Below are 10,035 nucleotides of genomic sequence, written 5' to 3'. Positions count from 1 at the left end.
TGACTCTTTCCCTGGGACAGAGGGAATCCAGCATGATGGGACTAGAGGTGAGTGAGGATAACGTAGCTCAGTGCTTCCCTTGGATAACAAATGAGTGGATGTTTCAGTGGGATTTGTGCTCTTTTGGTACTTCAGGGCAGAGGCTGGAGCAGAGCCAAGGGAGGAGGGTATCCCTGCAATCTTGGGGACAGCAGCTGGTGGCTGGGCTCAGTGCTGTGGTGCACCAGAGTGTGTTAGAAACCACTGGAAACAGAACCTTGGCTGGGAACATGAGCAGCAGGACCACAGAGGTGCTGAGGAGATGCCTTTAAAACAAGATTTAAAACACTGACCTCTGGCCAGAGAAATTCTTTGTGAGCAAGAAATAAAAGAGGTCTTTGCAGAGGTGTTGAGGCATGAACTATGGGAACTTCAACATATTTATGTGTAGAATGTGTCGGAGAACAACATAATTCTGTTTTCATGGTGATCAAAGTTTTGCAAGAAGGAGGACTTGAGACAGTGTGCTGAGCTGCTATGGCAACATGAATTTAAAAAAATAAACTGACTTGCAAGAGCTTATCTTTTCCTCTTTAGTGTGGTGCAGAACAGATCTGGGAACCTCTGCCTGAAAGAGATCCTGTGAGGTGCTCACCTCTGCTTCTGGGCCAGGTGTATTGCAAAATGCATAAAACATATCCCTCGGGGAAAGGGGAAAATTATTCCGTGACTGGCTTTGCACCCCAAAGAGCCAAGTCATGGTGATCCTGTCACTGTGTGTTTATCACAGCCCAGATATTCAGATGCTGGGGTGGATGCAGCACGAAGCACTTGGGCTGTGCTGGCATCCTATTCTGGGAGCGGGGTGGGCTGCCAGGCGCTGCTCGGGGTGAATTCCACCCACGGCAGGCGTTTCCAAGAGCACCACGACGTGGGCTCGGCTTACAGCTCGGCTTTCAAGCCACCCGCACAAAATGTAGAGGCAGCGGTGTCAGGAACCCTCCCTGACAGCTCCTTTCAGGAGGGGATGCTGTGAGGAGCTGTCACGCTCTGAGTCAGCTGTTCTTCCAGGGCTGGCATTCCAGGCAGGAAGAGCCTGCTTGAAGAACCATCCCAACCACGCCGCCTGCCAAAACCACACTGGGAATCCCATGGGAACCAGCCCTCTCCCGAGCCAGCTGGTACTTCCTGCTCCCGAGGCCTGATCCTGCTGGATGCTGAGCATTCTTTGTTCCATTTTTAAATTAATGAGGCTTGAGCAATGCACGGTCCCAGACCCCGGAGAAGAAACAGCCCCTTGGTGTTTTCAGCACTTCGGCCATGTGGCCCAGCTGGAGAGGAGAGGGAAATGTCAGGCTTGAAGGGAGATATGAGAGATGCCTGGAAAACAGATCTGTAACCTGGAGATTTTAGCCAGGTTCTCCGAGCTGGCCATGCTCCCACACACAGCTCTCCCCCCCAGCACAGGCTGTGACTCCCAAAACTGGCAGCCCCATCTCTCCAGAGAAGGATGAGGATCACCAGCGTGGGACTCACTCCCATCCTATCCCAACAGTGTCCCCTTGAGGTTGGTGGCTGAGGCAGCCTGGGAAGAGCTCTCATGGAGGCGCAGGGGAACTCCAGAAGCTGCTCTTGTTTTCCAGGCTGGTCCAAACAACAAATCCCAGCAGCTGTGGATCAGCCTGAGTGAAGGATGCTGGAGGAGCCCACCCCACAGTGGGTGTGGGACCTCCACACTTGGGAGTGGAGCACTTGGAGAACCACTCAGGTAAGGATCTCCTTCCAGCTTCATTCTGTGGATATCTAAAGCTGGACCACTGCAGCTCATCCAGCAGCACCTGCGGTGTGGGAGCTCCTCCAGCACCGAGGAGACAGAGTGGGAGGATCTGTGCAGCCATGGGAGGCTGGAGAGAGGAGCCTCTGCAGAGGACACGAGGCTCCCTCGCTGCCGCCGCCGCTGCTGCTGGAATCTCCTTTCTTCTGGCAGCCAAGCAGCAGGGAGTTTTCTGAGAAACTGCCCACAGGGAGCGATCACTTTTTCCAGTCATTAACCTTCCACATCCCTCACATTACAGGAATACCTTGGATGTCTAAGTTGCTGCAGCGAGCTAATTCCTCCAGGTGACTCCAGGCAGCGATAAGTGGGCTCCTGCACAGCGAGGGGGTTTGAAGTGCCAGAGCTGAAAGCGCTCCCAACTCCGGCACGCCAGGCCTCCAGCAGGGGACACAGCCTCAGATGTCACAGCACGGTGGCAGGAGGGGCCTCTGGAGCTGTCATTTCCAACCTGCATTCCCAAGCGGGGGAGCCAAGGCAAAGGGAGGGGGACCAGGCACGGGCTTGAGATGCCCTGTGCCCCCAGGGAAATGGGCTCTGGTTGAAGGATATTGGGGAAAAAGATATTTGGAAGATATTGGGGAATAAAAATCAGTGCCCTGAAGGGATAAATGTTGGGAACTGCCAGTGCTGGCCTCTGGGATAGGTGTGTACCTGGCTGCACTGGGTGTCCCAGCCCTGGCAGAGCAGCAGATTTGCATCTGAACTCCTTCCTCTGGTGTGGAAGATGAACACGAGGCGAATTCAAAGGCAAGGAGGTGCCCAAGAGAAGCCCAAAACCAATGAGAGAAGTATTTACAGCAGGATGGCTCTTATCATATGTACATAATATTAGATATAGTATTCTTTTCTCTGACAAATCACAGTGTCTTCCTCTTGTGTTTCCTGGATTATGGAAATGATGATGTATAATCCTGGATTATATATCACCAGCATCCTGCCAGGACTAGCTGAGTAACAATACTCACACAAAAATTGCAGAAGACACCAGATTTGTCTCTCACCAATAACAGGTGTCCCTGTCAGTGGCAGCAGAGCAGGACCAAGTCCCTCTGACAGAGCAAGCCATTGAGAGCCAATGTGTGTTTGTGCAAGAGGAGCACCATGGGCAGTGAGGGTCAGCAACCTGGGAAAGACTTTGGAGACAGAAGCAGCCTTCTGATTTTCCCAAATTACCCTGTCATGGGAAGTGTCAGCCCAGACCTGGGGAAAACAGGGAGCACTGAGTGTGTGTGAGGACGGATTTAAATCCCACAGCAGGACTGAGCGTGTGGAACCACATCAGCCACACAGGAAAAACTCCATTTATAATCACAAAGTACAAAACAGCAACATCAGAAGTCACCGGTCATGGCCAAGGTACAGAACAGGGACCCACAGCACACACACACACTGAGCAAACTTGTCCAGGGAATAAAACAACCACCTTCAAACACTGACACAAGGAAGGCAACAGTCCAACTCAATATCAGCACAGCCTGTGGCAACACATCAATCCCAGCTTGGAGGGGCCCAAAATACCAAGAGGGACTTGGCCTGGGAACCAGGTGTTCCCAGGTCAGGCCATGGTCTCAAACCCATGCTCTGGGAAGCTGGAGCTAATGCAGGAGGGCTCTGCACTCCTTGATGCCTCTGGGATCCCGTTTGGTTTGGATGAAGGAATGATGCTTTGCCACTCAGCACCCAGCATCTCATGAGGGGCACTCCATTTTCCCCAGTCTCTTTATCAGCATGCTTTCAAATTAAAAAAATGTAATTAATAGGAGGTGGGCCCGGGCTGGGGACACAAACACGCCCCAGTTTTGGCACTGAAGCCTGAGTCCTGCTCTCCAGCCCCCTGCCAGCCCTGCTCCAGCTGGGCTGTGTTCAGTGTGCTGACACCTCATGGCCAAGCCAGAAACTCCGATAAGACACCGTTTCCCAGGACATCACCCACACGTCCTCCATCTGCTCCAGAGCATGAAACCAGGCTCGTTTATCGACAAGTCTGTCATGAGCAGAACTGAACACACCAAAGACAGGAAAGAAAACCAGTCCAGAAAGGCTTGGAGCTCTTGGATCACAAACAGCTGAGCACACCAGGGGCTGTTACCCGGAGCTGTGGTGGGCTGGGTGTCCCTGGTGCTGGAGGATGGCTCTAACACACTTTTCCAACATGTGCTGAGCCATGCATGGCAAACACTGCGGTCTCAGGCCTGGCAGGAGCGTGTGTGTCGGGGTTACCCCGCTCTCCCCTCCTCCGTGGGGGTCTCCCAGGGGCAGATCATCTCCTTTGCAGAGTCCTTCCGAGCCCGGCGCTGCCGGTCCTCTCCGTGCCCGGAGCCCCCGGGGCAGGCTGGGCTCTCCGAAGGCGCGGCCGTTCTGATTTGGAAGAAGCTGCGTTGGGAAACACAGACTCATCACACACACACACACACACACACACGGCGCTTTTTGATGTGCTCCGAGGCGGCGGGCAAGCTCGGCTTTGAGATTTCCACCGTTCCAGCCCCAAATCCCAAAGCAAAACTCCCGGGCACGAGCCCACGGAGAGGGAGGACAAGGGGAATGCGCGCTGCCGCTCCTTTGAAGCTGCAAGGCTGTGTGACAGCCCCGGAGCGCGCAGCCAGGTGGAGCAGGAGCCCTCAGGTTTGCGCTTTGGAATTTATAATGTGGACTCATCCACTTGGCCAGCTGCAGAGGTGGGTTAAACGAGATCAGGAACATGCTGTTCCTGGTGAGGGACATGGCCAGGGTTTGGCTCCTGCAGGGGCAGCCTTTCCAGGCAAAAATTCCCCATCTCTGCCCTGGAACAACAAACACTTAGCGACTCTCGCTCAAGATTTCCCCTCCCTTGTCACTTCTGGTTCTCCTCTGACTTGAAATCACTAAACCAAACCTGAGTCAGTGCTCAAGAACACCGAGGTTTTCCAAATTCGGGGATTAAAAGTAAAACCTGGGGGTTTGCACCCTGAACAGGAGGTGTGAAAGTAGCAGAGGCACTGCCAGCACGGGCTCCTGGCCTGTTCCCATCGGAAAACTGCAGGAATGGAGGCAGGGAAGAGCCCGGGGCTCGGGGCAAGCGTGGCCAAGGTGACTGCCAGACAGCTTCTCAGGGACCGCTCCCTCTGGCTAATCCCAACCCGACCCGGCCCCGGAGCTGAGCCCTCTCCGGGTGGGTGTCCGTGTGTCCGTGCGGTGCTCACCTGCTGACCGTCCTGCTGTCCGGCCGCAGCCGCCGCTCCCGCCCGCCCAGCGGCTGCACCTTGCCGTGGGGCACGGCCGGGCACCGGGCCGCCAGCGTGGCCAGGCTGCCCGAGCTCCAGCAGCCGCTGCGGAGGAAGCGGGCCCAGGCCCGGCCGGCCGGGCGGGACCTCCTGCCGCCGGCCGGGAAGGGGCCGGGGCCGGGCCCGGGCGGCCGGGGGTCCGGCAGCGTGCCCGTGGTGCTGCCCAGGGCCAGGCTGATGGGTGAGGGGCAGGCGGTGCCCTGGGGCAGGGCTGGGGGCACGGGGGACACGGCCTGGGGAGCGGCTGGAGGCGATGCCGGGGTGCTGGGGCCAGCGTGGGCAGGCGGGCCGGGGGAGCAGGAGGCGAGGTGGCCGGGGTGTGGGGAGGAAGAGAGAGGCTCGGTCAGGTCTGGGGGTGACACCCAGGGCTCCCCAGGCTTCTTCAGGAGGACAGTCCCTGTGGCAAGCACATTTCTCTCTCTCTCAGGATTCTTCATAGAGGTGCACAGAGAGAATGAAAGAGAAAACAATTTCAATTTCTGCTCCTTGTTTTTCCCATGTGGAATGTGTTTGGAGAATTGTTTACCTGGGGTGATTGCTTGGTTGGATTCTGGTGAGGATTGTTGGAGCTGATGGCCAACCCAACCCACCTGAGTCTGGACTCTCAGAGAGGGTCAGGAGTTGTGAGTGAGTTAGATACGGCAGTTAGAACAAGTAGGTTTGTAGTTTTAGTATCTTCCTTTATATAGTATATTAATATACTAATATATTCATATAATACAGTATATTCATGTATTATAGCATTGTTATAATAAAGAAATAATTCCGCCTTCTGAACTGGAGTCAGTTGGACATCATTTCTTCCCACTGTGTTTGCCTGCATTTTACAACAAATCCCTCTCCTTCTTTGGTGCTGCCAGGAGAGCAGGGCTCAGCTGGGAGGCAGCTCCAGCCACCCCAGGCAAGCCTGTGCTGGTGTCCCCCTCTCCTGCAGCTCTGTCCCCTTCCCTGCTAGAGCACCGCGGTGTCACAACTTGCCTGCGGGGTCACTGCTGCCACAGCCCCAGCGGGTGCTGACAGATCCAGCCCCACACCCGCCGGGATGCTGGAGGAGACACCAGCTTGCCTCATTCCTCGCAACGATCAGCTGCAGGCACGGAGGAGGCTGTCATCCCGGGAATGTGATCTTGGTTATGAACAGCACAACCATGTCACACCCACGGCACCAGCCGGGGCCGGGAGCACACCCGAGCCCCAGCCCTGGTGGCTCCTAGTACCAGTCACATCTGATGCTGGAACCCCAGTGGAACTCCCCGGCTGGGGAGGCTCCAGCACAGCTCAGCCAGCCCTCAGGACAAGCCCAAGCACAGACTGGACAGGACAAGGACAGCACATGCTGCATGCCAGGTCCCCTCCCATTTCTCAAGGACTTAGTCCCAGCAAAATGAAATGCAGCTCAAGTGTCCAAGGAGAGGAGCTGAGAGCAGAGGCACACACAGGACATGTACACACACATGCAGAGATGGCACAGAGAAGGATGAACACACTGAGACACGACAGAGAAGGATGAACTCGGTTCTTTTTCTGTTTTCTACATTTATTTTTATTAGACAGATGAATGCATGGAAGCCACGGTCAAAAGAAATTAAACAACACGTGGAAACAAACAATTTCTTGGCTGGCACAAAGTGAAGTTCAGCTTGTACCAGGCAACTTTCCTCTTCGGGGATAGAGTAGCAGAGGATGAGAAGCAGAAGGCTGGGCTGTAACAGCTCCATCAGCCTGTGGCAGGGCAAAGACAGCTCCTGCCTGGGTGTGAAGGATGGCTGCTTGTTCCACCAGCACTGACTGGTGTTCCACACACAGTGACTGACTGGTGTTCCACACACAGTAACTGGTGTTCCACACGCAGTGACTGGTGTTCCACACGCAGTGACTGGTGTTCCACACGCAGTGACTGGTGTTCCACACACAGTGACTGGTGTTCCACACGCAGTGACTGGTGTTCCACCAGCACTGACTGGTGTTCCACACACAGTGACTGGTGTTCCACCAGCACTGACTGGTGTTCCACACACAGTGACTGGTGTTCCACCAGCACTGACTGGTGTTCCACACACAGTGACTGGTGTTCCACACACAGTGACTGGTGTTCCACCAGCACTGACTGGTGTTCCACACACAGTGACTGGTGTTCCACACACAGTGACTGGTGTTCCACCAGCACTGACTGGTGTTCCACACACAGTGACTGGTGTTCCACACACAGTGACTGGTGTTCCACAAGCACTGACTGGTGTTCCACCACCACTGACTGGTGTTCCACACACAGTGACTGGTGTTCCACACACAGTGACTGGTGTTCCACAAGCACTGACTGGTGTTCCACACACAGTGACTGGTGTTCCACACACAGTGACTGGTGTTCCACACACAGTGAATGGTGTTCCACCAGCACTGACTGGTGTTCCACACACAGTGACTGGTGTTCCACAAGCACTGACTGGTGTTCCACACACAGTGACTGGTGTTCCACACACAGTGACTGGTGTTCCACACACAGTGAATGGTGTTCCACCAGCACTGACTGGTGTTCCACACACAGTGATTGGTGTTCCACCAGCACTGACTGGTGTTCCACACACAGTGACTGGTGTTCCACACACAGTGAATGGTGTTCCACCAGCACTGACTGGTGTTCCACAAGCACTGACTGGTGTTCCACACACAGTGACTGGTGTTCCACACACAGTGAATGGTGTTCCACCAGCACTGACTGGTGTTCCACAAGCACTGACTGGTGTTCCACACACAGTGACTGGTGTTCCACACACAGTGAATGGTGTTCCACCAGCACTGACTGGTGTTCCACAAGCACTGACTGGTGTTCCACACACAGTGACTGGTGTTCCACACACAGTGACTGGTGTTCCACAAGCACTGACTGGTGTTCCACACACAGTGACTGGTGTTCCACACACAGTGAATGGTGTTCCACCAGCACTGACTGGTGTTCCACAAGCACTGACTGGTGTTCCACACGCAGTAATTGGTGTTCCACATGCAGTAACTGGTGTTCCACAAGCACACTGACTCCCAAGCACGCAGCACAAACCATGGCAGGGGAGCAGCAATGCCAAGCAGAGATGATAAAAAATCAGAAAGGAATGGATGCAGAGAACATAACAAGCAAAGCAGCAGACAAAATAGAAGTAGAATCAGAGGGACTGACGGGAACACACAGATTTGTTATTTATTATTTATACCCTGACTTGATCTTCCACATGTTACTACATACTGGCAATCCCAACATGCTCAGTGCACCATGTTACACAAACTCTGCAGAGACCATAGAGTTCATCACAGCCAAGTGGCTTTAGGCCAACCCTGCCAGCTTCTGGAGAGCCTTCCAGTGCTCTGATGTCCATGTAGGCTGAGGGTGCTCAGCACCTGATGTAACAAAGCCTTGGGGTTTAAATTTTTAAAAAGGCAGCCTGAGCCTGCTCCCCTGTCCAGCAGTGCAGAATGTGCCTGTGCTTCCAGCAGGAGAGCAGAGACTCAGCACACACATCAGAGGGAAGGTCTGGGGTGACTCAGCTGGAATTCCTCTGAGGAGGTTTATCACTGGTGGGGTAAGGAAGAGCAGGACAATCTCCCTAGCTCAGCCACAAGTGGAGGAGAGGAGTGACACCACATCAGTGTCCAGCCCTGATCCTGCCTGGGGAGGGCCAGAGTCACTGTCGGAGCTGTTGGGGACACAGTGACATCATGACTGTCCCCAGTTCACAGGGAGCTGCCCTGCAAGGACCCCAGGGCTCCAGGGGCCTGCATGCACCCCACTGTCCGAGGGCTCCCACTCCCTGCCAGCTCTCTCCAGAAGCTGCCCCATCCCTGGGAGTGTCCAAGGCCAGGCTGGATGTGAGCCCTGGGGTGGTGGAAGGTGTCCCTGCCCATGGCAGGGGGTGGAATGAGATGAGCTTTAAGATCCCGTCCAATCCAAACCATTCTGGGATTCTGTGATCTCCCATTGTCTGTAAAATCCTACCACTATTAAAAAGGGATGAACAAAGTGAACTGGAGAGAGGCAGCTTCCCAGACCTCAGTGCTTCCACCCAGTTCCTTTGCTTCCCCAAAATTTTTAACAAACAAGGAAGCTTTTCTGCCCCTTCAATTCCCTTTACTGGCCTTTGCAGCAATCTTCACACTTCTGGTAACCATTGGCCTGGTCCAGACATGCTGGGCTTTTCCAGCAAGGCCCAGAATCTCCCTGAGCTCTTTTAGAACTAATGTGATATTTTAGCTTGCCTTATTTTACAGAGCAAAGAGACAGAGCAAATGAAAAAGAAAATACTACCTAAAGTTGAAATCTGCTCTTAACACCTCTACCCTGTTCTCCCTTGCCTCTGGGCTACAAGCCAGTGACAACTGCAGCTACCTCCTGCTGGATTGTTAACAACAGAAAATAGAAGAGCAGGAAAAAGACAAGACAAGAGGTGGGAAGGACTGGATGAAATCTCTCTTGGCCTCGTGTAGGCTCTGGCAAGGGGCAGCTCTCTGCACCTGCACACCCAGCTCGCAGCACAGGAGTCACGGGCAGAGCAGAGCAGAGCTTCCTGCGGATCATCTCCAGCGTGCCAGGGGACGTGGGAGCGTCAGTCAAACTCAGAAGGTCAGCTAAACCTCCAGAAATGCTCCTGCTGCTGTTCCCACAAGCAGCTCTTCTGCCCGTGGTGCTGCCTGGAGATGCAGGACTCTTGGAGTGGGGGGTGTGCTCCTCTCAGGGGGTACCAGATGCACCCCCTGGGAGGGTGCAGAGCCCCCCGAGGGGATGGAGGCCGGCAGGGACACTCTGGGCTGGGTCACCCCGCCCTGCTCATCCCCCTCGGCGCCAAGGAAGGCTGGTCTGAACCCGCAGCACTGGGGCACGGCTTTGCCCTGCCCTGTGCCACCCCGCTCCGGGAGCAGCAGGCACAGGCAGCCGGGCCCTGGGGGCAGCAGAAGGCATCTCCCCTCCGA

At 54.8% G+C, this 10,035-nt stretch overlaps 1 protein-coding gene and 2 long non-coding RNA genes across 4 annotated transcripts; 1 reads left to right on the top strand and 2 right to left on the bottom strand.

Annotated features, from left to right (window-relative positions):
* Nucleotides 1-1,613: 1,613 nt before the first annotated feature.
* LOC137485469 (uncharacterized) lies at nt 1,614-2,673 on the top strand. The gene is made up of 2 exons (XR_011005324.1): nt 1,614-1,747; nt 2,055-2,673. It is a non-coding gene; the product is annotated as an uncharacterized lncRNA (long non-coding RNA).
* A 421-nt stretch (nt 2,674-3,094) lies between these two features.
* Nucleotides 3,095-5,516, bottom strand: LOC137485442 (regulator of G-protein signaling 9-like). The gene is made up of 2 exons (XM_068209968.1): nt 4,999-5,516; nt 3,095-4,189 (listed from the first exon to the last, which is right to left on the bottom strand). The coding sequence occupies exons 1-2, from the start codon at nt 5,514-5,516 to the stop codon at nt 4,033-4,035; spliced, it is 675 nt and encodes a 224-aa protein (XP_068066069.1). The 3' UTR covers nt 3,095-4,032.
* An 861-nt stretch (nt 5,517-6,377) lies between these two features.
* On the bottom strand, nt 6,378-7,205 carry LOC137485307 (uncharacterized). Of its 2 annotated transcripts, none has more exons than XR_011005262.1 (2): nt 6,909-7,205; nt 6,378-6,863 (listed from the first exon to the last, which is right to left on the bottom strand). It is a non-coding gene; the product is annotated as an uncharacterized lncRNA (long non-coding RNA). The 2 variants fall into 2 exon arrangements; XR_011005263.1 differs by having other exon boundaries at nt 6,993-7,205.
* Between the last annotated feature and the right edge of the window lie 2,830 nt (nt 7,206-10,035).

Source organism: Anomalospiza imberbis, chromosome 19 (genome assembly GCF_031753505.1).
Source record: "Anomalospiza imberbis isolate Cuckoo-Finch-1a 21T00152 chromosome 19, ASM3175350v1, whole genome shotgun sequence".
In the NCBI taxonomy this organism is placed as follows: Eukaryota; Metazoa; Chordata; class Aves; order Passeriformes; family Viduidae; genus Anomalospiza; species Anomalospiza imberbis.
Note: the sequence above shows the minus strand (reverse complement) of the source record. Positions and strands in the feature narration are given on the sequence as shown.